General features: G+C 42.8%; 1 protein-coding gene across 1 annotated transcript in view; it reads left to right on the top strand.

Annotated features, from left to right (window-relative positions):
- Positions 1-16,676, top strand: part of ADAM19 (ADAM metallopeptidase domain 19) — a 119,316-nt gene extending 102,640 nt beyond the window's left edge. The window contains exons 15-22 of the mRNA XM_089682850.1: positions 147-255; positions 337-538; positions 1,422-1,499; positions 4,357-4,465; positions 4,810-4,960; positions 5,431-5,491; positions 8,098-8,277; positions 9,250-16,676. Of these exons, the coding sequence (XP_089538976.1) occupies positions 147-255; positions 337-538; positions 1,422-1,499; positions 4,357-4,465; positions 4,810-4,960; positions 5,431-5,491; positions 8,098-8,277; positions 9,250-9,318 (959 nt within the window). The 3' untranslated portion in view covers positions 9,319-16,676. The remainder of the gene's footprint in view (positions 1-146; positions 256-336; positions 539-1,421; positions 1,500-4,356; positions 4,466-4,809; positions 4,961-5,430; positions 5,492-8,097; positions 8,278-9,249) is intronic.

Raw genomic sequence — 16,676 nt, 5'->3', positions numbered from 1 at the left:
GGAAGTCCTCAACGAAAAACAGCATAAAAAACCTGAAGAAGCTATTAAATCAGCTCTACTTTACTAGTAAAATTGCTTTTATTGCTGATTATGTCCCCCCAAATATGGAACAAATTTATGACAAATGCTATCTGAATGCCCAACAGGAGCAAGCATTGCACCGGATGTTTGTTTTGAGAAGATTAATGCAGCTGGTGACCAATATGGCAACTGTGGACGAGATCTGAATGGTGAATATCGAAAGTGTGAAGTGGGGTGAGTTAGGTATATTATTTTGTGCTGTTTATCCGTTAATCTAATGCGCTATTTAATACATCTATTATAACCTCCCTGTAGGCATTTCAAGTGTGGGAAGATCCAGTGCCTAAGCTCCTCCTCCAGACCCATAGAGAACAACGCCGTGGCCATAGACACCACCATCACAGTACAGGGGAGACGTGTGCTCTGCAAGGGGACCCATGTTTACAGAGTCACTGAGGAAGAAGATATGATGGATCCCGGCCTGGTCCTTTCTGGAACTAAATGTGGAGAGAACCAGGTCAGGTCTTCATTTCAAAAGCTTTCTTCATGCAAATATTTGAAATACATCTCATGTTGTGTCCATTGCAGTGGATCAGATTATTCTGATAATTCTCCTAGAGTGCACATTTCCAGGAATCCATCATCTCAAAGCCCTGCACCTATCCCACCCCCCATATGTCTGCCCAGTGAAGGTTCCTTTCTGCTAGGTGTACAATAGAATTATTCTACAGCTTGTCTTTTTTGGTAATTGTCTAATATTACACACATTTTCCCATGGTTTGTCCCTTTACAAATATTGCTATGAAATACCTAATCTACCAGAAATCCAGTGAACTCCTAACATCCTCAAGATAACTGACACTTCTTAGCAGTGTTGTCAACTCTGCCCAGGTTACTCTTCTGGACTACAGAACACCACACAGAACACCACCCTCTTTTGATTAGATTAGGGGAGGAGAGGTGTTCTATAGTCCTAACTTACTTCCTGTTCTAGGGTGACAACGCTGCACCCTCCTGCAGTACAACGAGTGATCATTGTCACCTTAGGACAGGAATTATGTTATTGGTAGGATCACCAAGTATAAATAAAGTGAAAAACTCTTCCAAAAATACTGCACCCACCACATTTAAGGACTGGTAGGCTGCAACATATTACATTTTTGTTCTTGTGTTTAGATACACTTATAGTCAATATTGTACAAGTTCAGTTGGGTAAAGTAACACATAGCAACCAATCATATTTTAGTTGGCTTAAAAAATCAGACCGATGAAGGATGCTTTTTGTTTTACATTTTACACATTGCTGTTTGCCTTATGGAACACAAGCCAGAGTGTTTAGTCATTTATGTTCTGTACCTGAATGAATTGGGGTCACATACATATTCATTTGCTTCCTGCAGATATGCTTTGAGGGACAGTGCCGAAATACCTCCTTCCTTCAAGTGGACGAGTGTACGAAGAAGTGCAATGGAAATGGGGTGAGAGTCTAGCCAAACTCACTTGAAATCTAAAAGTGTAACAGTATAAAGGGGTGTTCCAGGCAGAAGTGACATTTTAAACAGTGGACATCCCCTCTGCACTGCAAGGGTTAAATATGTACGGTTTAGGGGTGCAGAGGCAAGTTGTAATCCCTTATTCCTGGCTCCAGCTGGCTTCCTCCATCCATGCAACAAGTCCATCTAATGTGCTCTCATCCACATACAATGTGGGATTAAAACCTTGCACTGAATGTATTGATAGAGGGACCACCTACAGCCTGGAGCTTTGGGTAGAAGAGAACAGCTTTGGATCCTGCCAGACTGGGGGATAGGGTAAGGTCTACACCTTATCCCTGCATTCATGCACTAAGTGAGCAATTAACTCTTACATGGGGATTGAGTGGGGTCCATTGCAAGGGTCCCTCCCTGAAGGAGCCGCTTGGTAAATCTTCGTTCTCTGTTCTGTGCCTTGACTGCAAGAACAACCTCAGCCCTTCTGACACACCGGTCTGAGTAAAATTCACTGCAAATACAGATAAGTACATAAGTGTAAAACCTGTTTGTGGGTTACTACCAGTAAATAGACTCTCACCCGTTTAGTGGTAAATGCTCTTCATCTATTGATACAGGTTAGAATAAATGACAAATTGAACATAAATGAGAACACAGCTGATAAATTAAAACACAGTCTGCTAAACAGTAATAACTACACTGTATTGCTAAAAGTATTGGAACGCCTGCCCTTACACGCACATGAACTTTAATGGCATCCCAGTCTTAGTCCGTAGGGTTCAATATTGAGTTGTCCCGCCCTTTGCAGCTATAACAGCTTCAACTCTTCTGGGAAGGCTGTCCACAAGGTTTAGGAGTGTGTCTACGGGAAAGTTTTACTTTGTGAAGTAGTACTGCCTGGACCTTGAAGAAGGGGACATACCCCGAAAGCTTGTCCTCAAAATTGTATGTCAGTGCAAATAAAAAAAGTATCACATCAGTACTCAATTGTTTCTAGGAGACTCATACAAATGTTTAAAACATCCCTGCTGCCACCTTGTGGACAAATAGAAATATTATATCTAATTTTTGCTGTACAATTTTTTTTTTTACCTGCAACAGAAATACTGCATGAGGTCTACCACTGATTCATTTTTTTTAAGATGAAAGGTCTGTGATTGTCATCTTAATCCTTCCTTCACTACTTGATTAATCTTTGCCCAGAAAAAGAGTTTTCATATTAGGCCTTATGTATGTGTTCTTGGGTGCATGGTTGTACTTGGTCATTGACTATATAGCTAAAGAAAGATAAAGGTAGCTCTGGAGTTTGTCCTTTTTTAGAAGCAAGTCAGGGATGGCAGATCCGATATTCCATTTTTATGATAGTCCCCTTTTAAAACTAAATAACTGCTCCTTCTAGAGTAGCTTTTCTCAACTTTTTACCCCAGAGGAACCCTTGAAATAATTTTCAGGTCTCAGGGAACCCCTGAAGATTAGTCCATTGGGGGACGTTGGAAAAATGCCCCTTACATTGGTTGAGGTCAGTAGGAAGAATGCCCCATTTATAGTGGCCAGAATGTCACTTTTGTTGGCCCTGCTAAATGACTTTGGACCTGGAACTATAAAGGTGCCATCAGAAGGGAGGTCAGGTAGCAACCCACAGCTTGAGGAACCCCTAGTCACCTCTGGAAGAACCCTAGGGAACTCTAGTTGAGAATGGCTGCTCTAGGGCAGTGGTCTCCAAACTGGCCCAAGGGCTGGATGCGGCCATCTGCTTGCCTTTATGCGGGCCCTGGGCACTATTCCTCTCATTGATACAAGGCATTACTTTCTCCTACTGACACCAATGATGAGGCATCATTCTTTCCACAAATACCAACACTGGGGCATAATTCCCACTAATACCCCTAGTCACCTCTGGAAGAACCCTAGGGAACTCTAGTTGAGAATGGCTGCTCTAGGGCAGTGGTCTCCAAACTGGCCCGAGGGCTGGATGCGGCCATCTGCTTGCCTTTATGCGGGCCCTGGGCACTATTCCTCTCATTGATACAAGGTATTACTTTCTCCTACTGACACCAATGATGAGGCATCATTCTTTCCACAAATACCAACACTGGGGCATAATTCCCACTAATACCCCTAGTCACCTCTGGAAGAACCCTAGGGAACTCTAGTTGAGAATGGCTGCTCTAGGGCAGTGGTCTCCAAACTGGCCCGAGGGCCGGATGCGGCCACTTGCTTGCCTTTATGCGGGCCCTGGGCACTATTCCTCTCATTGATACAAGGCATTACTTTCTCCTACTGACACCAATGATGAGGCATCATTCTTTCCACAAATACCAACACTGGGGCATTACACCCACTAATACCAACAATGGGGTACTATTCTTCCCACTGATACCAGCAAGGTTGCACTACTCCTCCTACTGACACCAAGGATAGGGCACTATTCCTTCCACTGACACCGACAATGGGGCACTAATCCTGCCATTGGTACAAATGATGGGGGTCTATTCTTTTCACGGATACCAATGATGGGGCACTATTTCTGCCACTGACACAAATGATGGGGCACTATTCCTGCCACTGACACAAATGAGGGAGTTCTATTCTTTCCACTGATACCAACGATGGGGCACTATACCTCCTCCTTCTGACCACAACAAATTTTTTTGCTCCCACTGACCAACAAACCCCAGGCATTTTCTACACCCACTGGCCATAGAGGGCCACTAGTCCTCCTAAAGTCTGAAGGACAGTACACTGGCCCTTTGTTTAAAAAATTTGGAGACCCCTGCTCTGGGCAAAAGTCCCTTTTGAATAAGCTTGATTCTCTCTAAACTGTAATTACTTCTCTATTTAATAGGTTTGCAATAATAACCAAAACTGTCACTGTGCTCCTGGATGGAAACCTCCGTATTGTAACCAGACAGGAAATGGTGGCAGCATAGACAGTGGACCAATACCTACAGAAGGTGAGTGTTCTGTTTTCTATCTGGATGGCAGAGGGTACTGTTCCTAGAACTGAAGGTCATTCCTACAGTTAGGCAAGGTAGAAAACATGTCTCAGGTAGCACCCTCTAAGGCTTGAGAAAATATTTTCACCTTGCCCCTGGCTGTCAACTTTTCCAGTGGAACTCAGAGAATCTATATTAGTTCACTGTTTTACCAGGCTCAACCTATACAATTCTTCTAGGTGCCTCAGTATGGGGTTGGATGTGGGTGGAATCAAGGGTCTTTGATGGCTATAAGGAGAAGAACACTCCAACAATAGCTCTGCACACTAACCCACATTTGTTACATCTCTTCCTTTTTCTAGATTCGAAATCTGTGGTGCTTTGGGTGTTTCCCTTTATAATATTGCTAGCTGGAATAGCAGTCATTGCATCCGTGTACCTTTACAGACGAAGGTGTCTGAGCAGATTCCACAAACCAGACACTATTCCCGCAGCTGGCTACCTGCACACAAGGTAAATAGCCCATTATTCCATATTTTCTGTTAGTGCCTACATATTGCTTTACACACTGACCAGATATAAAATATACAATTTAAAACTCAACTCCAGGTATAAAAAGCACCATTTAGTTCAGCTGTGTATTCATTAGAAATTTAATCATTAAATGTATATTATAAATGTAGCTAGTATAAGTATCTGAAGCTTTTTCATATTATTTTCTGTGTTTCCTGGAGGGAGCGGTAGCATCGTGAAACACTCAGGTTCTACATCATTGCTCAGCTTTTTCACGGTAGCCCTGGGGGCAGAAGGAGAGAGCAGTGTGCTGACTGCATTGGTTTGGGTTGCTTTATCATTGTCCAATCAGCAGGCTGGAGATGTGGAAACAATCAGTTGGTAGCCGTACCTAAGGACAGATATGAATTTTGGTCACTGATAGCTAACACAGGAGGCTTAAAATCACTCTTTATTTCTTTTCTGGACAGTGACAGCAGTGATAAATGCAAAATCGATGCTACCTCCAGACAACGACCACAGACATCCATGGTAAGACTCTGGATCATTTTGCAGTGCTTTCATAAATCTGGTGTGCTAGGAGGAAGGTCAGTCAGGTAGAAGTATCCAAGGGATACCTGAGTAAAGATAGCCAATAATACTTTCACCAGGTAGCCCAAAACAATGAAAATAGTACCAGTCAAATACCCCCAAACCTGTATCAGTCGGATCAGCATGTGGATAACCTGGTGCAATACAGACAGGATTGGTTTGTCAGGCTTCAGTAGACTTCAACACACAGAATCCAACTTCCTGTTACATAAATGTGAATGAAAGTGGTAAAAGATGGCTCCAGCTCCTGTTCAGCTGTAGAGAACTCCTCAAACGTGTTTACAGGCCTGAAACTGGAGCTCCACCCAAAAGAGGAAGTTCCGCTTTAAGGACTGCTCCCCCACTCCCCATTAAGGATTGGCACCTTTGGAGATCGGGTACCCGAATTTGACAGGTACCCGCTCCCACTTACGGTCCAATCACCTAGGCGATCAGAAGCGGAAGGTGTCCTCCCTCCCTCCCTGTAGTCTTTTGGGACACGTGACAGGTCCCAGAAGACTACAGGACCATTCATGAAGTGCAGCGCTACTCGCACATGGGCAGTGGGTACCCGGTTGTGAAGCCGCAAGCTGTCACAGCCGGGTGCCCACACTGAAGATGCTGGCCTCCTGGAATACAGGATGGCCAGTGAAATGGACTGCAGGGGACACACCGCGGGACAGAGGGACAGGTAAGTGGCTGTTTATTAAAAGTCAACAGCTACCGTGTTTGTAGCTGCTGACTTTTATTTTTTGACAGCGTGAGTGGAACTCCGCTTTAAAGTCATATTAAAGGTTTGGGGTTTTTTTGGTTGACAATGGTTTTGCACATTAGCCCTTAGATAGCTCAAGCTGACAGAGCCAGTGTCACGTACCTGGATAGTGAGCCCAACGTGGAGAGGCAGGCCACCTGTACAACTCCGGCTCATGGACCGCTGATGGTGAAACAGCGGCCACAGGGGCACAGTAGGGTATGAGTGCCTGTGATCAATCCGGAAATAGCTGGTAAGCAGATGAGCTGCAGGGCGGGCCGGAGACAGAGAGCAGGATTCCGATGCAGCAGTGCTGTATGGATGGATTACCAAGAGGTGCGTTCTGAGTATGCAGGGTCAGACAAGCCGGGTTTGGTATTGGTTGGGCAGATCAGGCTTAAGCGGCAGGAGGAAGAGTAGTCGGGTCACAGGCCAGGTCAGCAGCGGAGGATCAATCAGACAGGAGCGGAGACAGAAGGGTAAATCCAAGGCAAGCCAGAGGTCAGGGTAGGTAGCGGTCAAGCGGAGGTCAGCAGCAAGCTGGTTCGGTATCAGAAGACAATCAGAAATCAGGGAACACAAGCAGAGATAAGACCATATGGCAATGGGACATCTACTACAGCCAGTTTAAATAGCCCTTTTGGCACCAGCATTAGTGACAGACGCACGCCTGTATGCGTAATTGCGCATGCGCGCGCCTATGTCCAAGCACCCGCACATCTGCCCAGCCCGTAAGAACTCTGCGCATGCACATATTTGTGCGCGCCTATGTCCAAGCACCCACACATCTGCCAGGCACGTAAGAACTCTGCGCATGCACATATTTGTGCCCGCCTATGTCCAATCACCCGCACATCTGCCCGGCTCGTAAGAACTCTGCGCATGCACATATTTGTGCCCGCCTATGTCCAAGCACCCGCACATCTGCCCTACATCAGCTGTAAAGTATGTAACAATATGATTAAAATGATTGGCGGAAAATAAACAAAAAGCAAATATATGTGACATCTTTGTGAGACAATAATGAAAACTGTGTTCAAAACTTCAGATCTAATCCAAACAAAAAGATTGGGTACGAGAGATTTAGACTGCTGAAACTCTAGTTATTTATTCTCTCTTGAGAAGAGGAGATTAAGGGGGGATATGATCAACATGTATAAATACATCAGTGGTTCATATAGTGAACTCGGTGTAGAGTTAGTCACCCTGAGGTCATCACAGAGGACAAGGGGGCACTCTTTACATCTGGAGGAAAAGAAATTTAATCTCCAAATACAGAAAGGTTTCTTCACAGTGAGAGCTGTGAAAATGTGGAATAGACTCCCTCAAGAGTTGGTTCTGGCCAGCTCAGTGGATTGCTTTAAAAAAGGCCTGGATTCTTTCTTAGATACACAGAATATAACTGGATACTAACATTTCTAGGTAAGGTTGATTCAGGGAATATCCGATTGCTTCTCGGGGGATAAGGAAGGAATTTTTTTTTCCCTGCAGGAGCAAATTGCATCATGCTTTGCTGAGTTTTTTTTGCCTTCCTGTGGATCAACTGTGGGTGTAGGATTATAACTTTTTTTTTTTTTTTTAATGGTTGAACTGGATGGACTTTTGTCTTTTTTCAGCCAGACTAACTATGTAACTATGTAACCTGAAAAGCATTTGTAGCACTATCCATTACATAAAAGCACCTTCACTAAACAAAGACACGGGTTGTTTAATAAGCCTGTGGACAGAGATGATTTCATTCTTTTGTACATTTTAAAGGATGCTAGTGCATGTTCCTGATAACAAATAATTGATTGTATTTTTGCTATCTCTACAGGGCTCAAAAAGCCCAGTCAGTTTACAGTCCAACTACAGGACAGCAGATCATAGGTCTTCACCCAGTCATCATCCTCAAAGCAGACAGCTAGAAGGTGAAGCCACAAAAACTGCATCTCCAGTAAGAATGCCTCCACCGAGCAGGCCAGCACCACCACCTCCACCTCAACAACCACCAAAGGTAAAGCTGATCCATAGGACAGCTGGATGTAATAATTGCTGCGCTACTTGAGCATTTCAGATGATCAACACAAAGTTTATTATACGCTTAACCCAACCAAACCCCTACACATATCAGTAAAAACAAAAGCCATGATTTTTTACCCCCAACACTTTAAATACAGTATATTCCTTTTTCAGGCTATTCTAGTGAAGTCCATGCACTTATCTTATGTGATCTGCTGTACGTGGATCCAGTGCTCTTTAGTCTACTTAGAAAAATAATAAATGCATATTTTTATCTACAAAAAAATTTGCATTTATTTTTGTTTTTAAAAAAGGTGAACTTATACTTTAAAAAGGTTGAGAAAGGCTGCTGTAGACATAAGGAATGCATAGGTACCCTCAAATACAAGGAAGTAAACAGCTATTTTTCAGGAGGAATTCCAGCACAATTTACATTTCTAGCTGTTCCCTATAAGGCTCCATGCACACGGGGCATTTAAATAACGCTGGTAGCGTTAGCTGTGTAAAGTCAAGTTAAAAATTTGAGCTTTTCAGTGTTTTTGCATTAGCATTTTGGCGCGTTTTTTTCACGTTTGCAGGTTTTTTTTAACCAGAAAAAAAATTTTGGGGGGTTACAAAAAAAAGTCCAAAAACGCCGGTTTGCTGCGTTTTTAAGCATTAGAGTGTTTTTACAGCTAAAAAAACTCCTCTAGAAACCTGGGGGTTTTTCCAGCCAAAAAATGTCCCTGCCATGAACACATAGGATAACATGCTGGGGAGTTTACTGGCTGTAGAAAAAAACGTCAAAAGCCAAAAACAGCCGCTGTAAAAACATCCAGTGTGCATGAGGACTAACATAGCAAATTTTAATTTCTTGAGTTTAGGTCCACTTTAAACTTGCATAGTAGAATTGGTGTTTACATGCAAACAATTTTATGTCATTTGTTTAAAAAATGTTATTAAAGTTAATATTTTTCTTATATTGCAGGTATTGCAACCCCCCAAAAGAGTGCCACCTCCCCTTCCTCCAAGTAGGACGCGGCACACTGCCAAGTGACACCTTAGGACTGACACCACAGAAGCAAAAGAGTGTGTGATTCCATATCGGGAATTAAACAGGACAATTCATGTGTCTTGAATGGAATGTCTGGAAAAGATGTGTAACACCAGACATCAGTAATTAATGAAGAATTTCCATCCAAGATTTTGACTATCACCTACACATACTGAAGGCAGCTATTCTGTACCTCTTGTGTCAGTGATGTTAATGATGCACTAAATGGCTGTCTCAGTTGTGCTTAGAAAATATGCACTGAAGAAACTATAGACTAGTCAGTGCTGTGAAAACGGCAGGTCAGGAGATCAAGATGGATTGTATGGGTAGATGAATATCAAGTCTGTTTACAGTTTTAGGTAGGGATGGAAATGATAGTCTTGATACGGCATATTACAGGCAAGCTAGCAGAGCCGCAAGCTGCCAGCAGTTAAAGGGTCAGTCAAATTAAAACACATATTTCAGGTTTAAGTAGATGCTGGAAAATGAAATGACTTCCTTACATCTCTGGGATTAAAACTGAACGTAAGGCAGCTATATAAAAAAAACATTGAATGCAGTTATGTAGTTATTCAAATTATTACACGCATTTTAAACAGGCAGTATACATACCCCAATTTTAGGTGATTACAACCTCCTGTTGCCCCCTGTGCCGCAGCACTCAGACTGGGAGCAGGAGGGACATCCTACATTCACACGTGTTGAAAAAAAGAGGAAGCAGAGAGCTGACCTCATCAGTTTCCTGCTGCTCATTCACTGTCTAGGCACAGGATGGAAGTAGGGTGGTGACAAAGTTGTGTTGATAAAATCCAGTAGAGAAACGTCAGGCCCACAGGCTGGCTGTGCTGTGTGACAGAGCTGTGTACATCTCAGGAATGGATGCACAGAAACAAATCTTTTGACAGGTGAAAGAGTTCCCTTATATCTAATTCAGCTGTAAATGTATAGCAGCTGTTTGCCTGGGGTTTAGCTTTAAGATCTTTGTTCTTGAATTTCCAGGGCTGCACATCTGTAACCACCTTAAGGAGGGCTCATTAGTTAATGGAGAATGTAAGATGAAGTATGGGAGCACTCACAGCTGGATGGGAACAGCCTGCAGCCTAGCTTGGGAGGGACCACAGTTGTCAACTATGTCAGGGAATTCTCACCTACAAAGTCCCCAAGCTTTATAGGAACCTAACCACTGAGATTTACCTGTAACTAAAAAGCTTTGTGGTGGACTGACCCTTTTAGCGTGTAACTCTACCTTGTGGCACCTTCATGGCATATTTAGTTCTGTAAGCCAAGGTAGAAAAATAAACCATTGTGTAGACCAGAGGTGTCAAACTGGTGACCCTTCAGCTGTTGCAAAACTACAAGTCCCATCATGCCTCTGCCTTTGGGAGTCATGCTTGTAACTGTCAATCTTGCAATGCCTCATGGGACTTGTAGTTTGGCATCAGCCGGAGGGCTGCCAGTTTGTCACCTGTGCTTTAGACAGTATTTATTTCTCTTAAAGCCCAACTTCAGACAAATCTTTTTTTTGTTTAGTTGAGGATAGACATAAGAAGAGTAAATTTGTCTTTAAAGTTAATATTATCGTTTATGACCCTGTTGGGGGAGATTTCATCTCACTTCCTGTTCCTATGGCAGCCAAACAAGAAATAAGTGGAGCTATTGTCACTGGGATGTGAAGACACTAATAACCTGACAGAAGCCAAGGCCGGGACAAGGGGTGGGCAGGAGGGACAAATGCCCAGGTGCATTGAATAAAGGGGGCAAAGAATGGATGCAGAGTGGTATACCCATTCTAAGGCATGTATTAACAATGGGGGCGCAGTTCTGAATCCCTGGGAGTTGGATGACCCTGTACCCGTATTGTTCTTACCCATTTCCATTTTACTTTAAAAGAAAAAAGAACAATTTTCATTGCTGAACTGGAGAGATTTCTCTCACCTCCTGCTTGGACAGAAAGTAAAGAAAAATCTCCCAAGTAGGGACACAGACTAATAATAAATTGATAGGGAATCTCTCTCTTCCTTGTTATGTCCAAACCTGAGAAATAATTGTTTTGCCTGGACATTAGCCTTAATATGATCCTACAGGCTGTTGAAGAATCTGGTACGCCAAATGGAAAATTATCAACTTTTGTTTTTTTGTCTTGTGCAATATGGGGGTAGGTTAGGTGCAACCATGTGAAAAATGCAGACAGACCACCTGCCGTCATTTGCTATGAACAATACATGAACATTTTCTAATGGGTATAAGAAACATGTCAACAAACCCATACATGAAAATTAAAACAAATAATATTATTTACAGTGGAAGTCATTGCACTGCATGGTTTTGGATTCATGACTTGTTCACACCAGCCCAATCGGGCAGCATTGCACAATTTCTTTACTTCATTGAAAATAGGGCGTTTTTGCATTTTTGTATTGAGTAGTGTGTTCTGACACACTATAACACATCACAATGCACCACCGGTCATAGAGTTAGATAGAATGTAAACATAAAGTTAAAAGTGTTTCTAAACCCTAAAACAAAAATTTACTAAACTGTAACTTACCCATCCTTAAATGTGATGGCTGCATTAGTTTTCTATTTTTAGGTGTTTTTCCCTTTATTTTCACCTGGTGATCTAGTCCAGTGTTTATCAACCTTTTTTTTAATCAAGGCACCCTCTAAAATTATGGACAATCCCAAGGCACCCTCTAAAATTATGGACAATCCCAAGGCACCCTCTAAAATTATGGACACTCCCGAGGCACCCTCTAAAATTATGGACAGCTCTGAGGCACCCTCTAAAATTATGGACAGTCCTGAGGCACCCTCTAAAATTATGGACAGTCCTGAGGCACCCTCTAAAATTATGGACAGTCCTGAGGCACCCTCTAAAATTATGAACAGTCCTGAGGCACCCTCTAAAATTATGGACAGTCCTGAGGCACCCTTTAAAATTATGGACAGTCTTGAGGCACCCTTTAAAATTATGGACACCCCATTCTAAAATGTAAAAACTATTCTAATAGTTTTATATAATGCAGCAACATCCACACATGTAGGACACCCAACACGAGGTGATTTATTCTTCCAATGCAAATACACTTTTGCACACTGGTACTGACTAATATTCCAATGTTTCTCCTCTCCCTCAGTTTTTCTCCATCACTCAGCTAATGTGACCCCAGCACTGATGGAGAGGGGCAAGGGAGGGTCAAACAAGGTTGCTGTGCAGGAAACCGGCCTCCTTATCAACTGATGTCATTGGTTGTCAGCAGGGGCGGACTGACAACTCATGGGGCCCCCAAGCAATAGGGGATCATGGGGCCCCTGTGTCCTTGCCCAAACTCAAAAAAGCCTATGAAAAAGGTACCAGGGGCATCTCATGGGACCCCTACTGACCCCGGGCCCTCGGGCAGTGCCCAAATGGTCAGTCCACCCCTGGTTGTCAGGACGCTGGTGGCTAGAAGGTTGTAATGGTGCACAATGCAAACCTGTGGCTTTGTGTAACTAAAAGGCAGGCTTGTTCCACCCGCTGGCATACAGTTGTGTCCAAAATTATTCAACCCCCAATGCTGTAAAGGGGTTTAGGGACTATAGTGTACATTTGGAATTGTATTCAGAATCAAATCCTACAAGGACGTTGTAACTACCCAAATGCAACTAAAATGACATCAATTGTTTATGTAATACAGTAGTAAATGGTTCTTATGTGGTTTCTTCATTGCCACAATTATTCAACCCCTTAAAGACTACCACTCTGAAGAACAGAGGTTCATACAGGTGCTTTCCATCAGGTATTGAAAACACCTGTGGATGTCACCGAGCAGCAATCAAGCATAATAAGCACCAATTAGGCAGCTTTAAAATGACTGTGATACTCAGCTCCTTCTAGACATTTACTGGTGTGGTTACAAACATGGTGAAGGCAAGAGAATGGTCCAGGAAGACAAGAGAAGAGGTGATTTCTCTTCACAGGAAGGGCAATGGCTATAAGAAGATTGCAAAGATGTTAAACATACCAAGAGACACCTTAGGAAGCATCATTCGCAAATTCAAGGCAAAGGGCACTGTTGAAACGCTACCTGGTCGTGGCAGAAAGAAGATGCTGACTTCGACTGCTGTGCGCTACCTGAAGCGTAGAGTGGAGAGAAGTCCCCGTGTGACTGCTGAGGAACTGAGAAAAGATTTGTCAGATGTGGGTACAGAAGTTTCAGCCCAGACAATAAGACGCACACTGCGTAATGAAGGCCTCCGTGCCAGAACTCCCAGGCGTACCCCCTTGCTGTCTCCAAAGAATAAGAAGAGTCGACTGCAGTATGCCAAAAGCCATGTGGACAAACCACAAAAGTTGTGGGATAGTGTTCTGTGGACTGATGAAACAAAATTAGAACTGTTTGGGCCCATGGATCAACGCTATGTTTGGAGGAGGAAGAACAAGGCCTATGATGAAAAGAACACCTTGCCTACTGTGAAGCATGGTGGAGGGTCAATCATGCTTTGGGGCTGTTTTGCTTCTGCAGGTACAGGGAAGCTTCAGCGTGTGCAAGGTACCATGAATTCTCTTCAGTACCAGGAGATATTGGATGGAAACGTGATGCAGTCCGTCACACACCTGAGGCTTGGGAGACGTTGGACCTTTCAACAGGACAATGATCCCAAGCATACCTCCAAGTCCACTAGAGCATGGTTGCAGAGGAAAGGCTGGAACATTTTGGAGTGGCCATCGCAGTCACCAGACTTAAATCCGATTGAGAACCTCTGGTGGGACTTAAAGAAAGCAGTTGCAGTGCGCAAGCCTAAGAATGTGACTGAACTGGAGGCCTTTGCCCATGAAGAATGGGCGAAGATACCCGTAGATCGCTGCAAGACACTTGTGTCAAGCTATGCTTCACGTTTAAAAGCTGTTATAACTGTAAAAGGATGCTGTACTAAGTACTAAGATTGAATGTCACTTGGGGGTTGAATAAAACTGATAATGCTGTGAGCACAGAAAAGACATTTGTGGTTATTTCATTATAACTGTTATGTTATATTTGTCTGACCTACAAGTGCCTCTTTAATGTAAATGTAAGCAAGATGACTGAATGATCAAAAGCAATGTCAAACTGGCCAAAACACTCAATTTCAGTGGGGGTTGAATAATTTTGGACACAACTGTATATACAAGTTTGGGCAATTTTTAGACATTTTACCAAGGCACCCCTGAAGAAACCTCAAGGCACCCTAGGATGCTTGGGCACCCTGGTTTTAGAGACTTCCTGTCTCTAAACTCTATGGAGAAGTAAATGTGCCAACCTTGGGCAGCGGCATTGTCAAACTTTGGATTGGATAGTGTTAGATGTACTGGTAAATTTAGATGGACGTGACTAATATATTAAAACTCTAGCTAGCATTTTTTAGGCATAATTGAATAAAAGATGATCATTTTTAAGCACTTCTGTCAGGGCTAAATGGCTAACTTTTGCTTTTATCTTTTCCTGGACACTGGTCTGAAATAAATAAACAGAATTACTGGCCAGATCACCAGGTGAAAATAAAGGAAAATACCTAAAAATAGGAGAATAATACAGCCACCATATCTAAGAACTGGTAAGCTGCAAATTCATTTTTTTAAATTTAAATTAATTAATTAAAAATTAATTCATTTTAATTTGGGGTTTTGATACGTTTTAGTTATAAAAAGGGGGAAAAGCAAGCATCGCAGCACGTGAACAATGCATACAAGCGCACATACATTAGCGCATCTTGACCCGTACTCACTGGTGTGAATGAGCCCTTACTCTTTAGTACATGTTTACTCAGGTGCTGATATTCTGGGGGACAATCTTCCCTCTCTATGTAAAGTCATAAATGTTTATGGAATAGTATTAAAGCTCTGTAAAACAGATATGCAATTTGACATAAACTTAAGAGAGTTATTAGACTCAACCAATATAAAATATAGAATCTATAAAATACAGTGCTATATTAATGCACAGCTCTCTGGGAGATCAGTGTCCTTGTTTATATTTATTCACAACAGAAAACAGAATATATAAATATAACTACATAAAAATATACATTTTAGTCCACGGAAGAAGGTCAAACAGCTGTGGGCATTATTAGTGTAAAGTGGTAAAATCTATTAAGTGTTTGTTTTTTCTCTGGCAACCAATCAGATTCCAGCTTTTTGTAGTCCATACTAAAGGAATACTTTGTGCTAGTTGCTTGGGGAAAACACAACTACTTTCATCTGGAAAACAAGCCAAATAGACTTTTTTTCAGCTACATTCAAGATTAAGTTCACTTTTATTGTAGAATGTACTATGTAGTAAAGGTAATTAAAGCAGACTTGCACCCAATTTTTTTCCTATGCTGTGGGGCTGTGCCTGAGCTGCATAGGTTAACTACTCATTTTGTCTAGGGGGTGAACACACAGCCTATAATCACCTGATCCTTCAATCCTCTGGAAACGGTGCTCTCCCACGTCCAGCAATGGACTGTTCCTGCTGTCCCCATCCCCAGAGCTGGTCTGTGGGTGTGATGATATCAGGAACAGTCCATTCACAGACCCTGAGCTGGGAGGATTGGCAGATTAGGTCAGAATATCCCAGCTCTTCAATCCCCAAGACCGAACCAAGTAGTTAACCCATGCAGTGCAGGCACAACCCCACTGTATTGGGAAAACAATTTGCGTGGAGTTCGGCTTTAACATTGTGCAGTTAATTTAAATGCTTTACCTGTAGGCCAAACTTGACTTCGCCACAGCCAAAAAATGAACAATGGGAGCGGTCCACCTTGTCCTGCCTAAGATGTGGGACACAGTGGGGGTTATTTACTAAAACTATAGAGTGCAAAATCTGGTGCAAATCTGCTTAAAAACCACCAATCAGCTTCCAGGTTTTATTGTCAAAGCTTAAATGAACAAGCTGAAGTTAGAATCTGATTGGTTACCATGTACAGCTGCACCAGATTCTGAGTGCTCCAGCTTTAGTAAATCTATCCCACTGTGCCTGAGGTACTCCCCCACCATCATGGGAACACACTCCGTCTTTCAAGACCTGTGCATGCGCAGTGCCCTCTCCATCCCCGCTCAGCAGCTACTGCACAAGGGATAGAGAGCACACTGGTTATGTGCCAGATTGTGAAGAAAGGAGAACTCTGATTCCTGTTATGCTGGGAGCATGCTCAATGGTCATAGTGTCCCGTTCTCTGTGCCAGGATGGAGTGGGTTGGTCAGGAGGGTAGTTTTATGGACAGACTTGGAAGAAGCAGAGATTGGCCTACAGGTATGTCATGTAAAACTAAACTGTGTTTTAAGGCTGGACAATGTTTCTACGTTTTTTTTAAACCTGCCCTGGAAACATGATCATTAAAACTTGATTGAAACTTGATAA

This window comes from Staurois parvus, unplaced genomic scaffold (assembly GCF_062004578.1).
Source record: "Staurois parvus isolate SC_StPar_1 unplaced genomic scaffold, SC_StPar_1.0 ptg000298l, whole genome shotgun sequence".
Lineage (NCBI taxonomy): Eukaryota > Metazoa > Chordata > Amphibia > Anura > Ranidae > Staurois > Staurois parvus.
The sequence above is the reverse complement of the archived record's forward strand: the minus strand, read 5'-3'. Positions and strand labels throughout refer to the sequence as shown.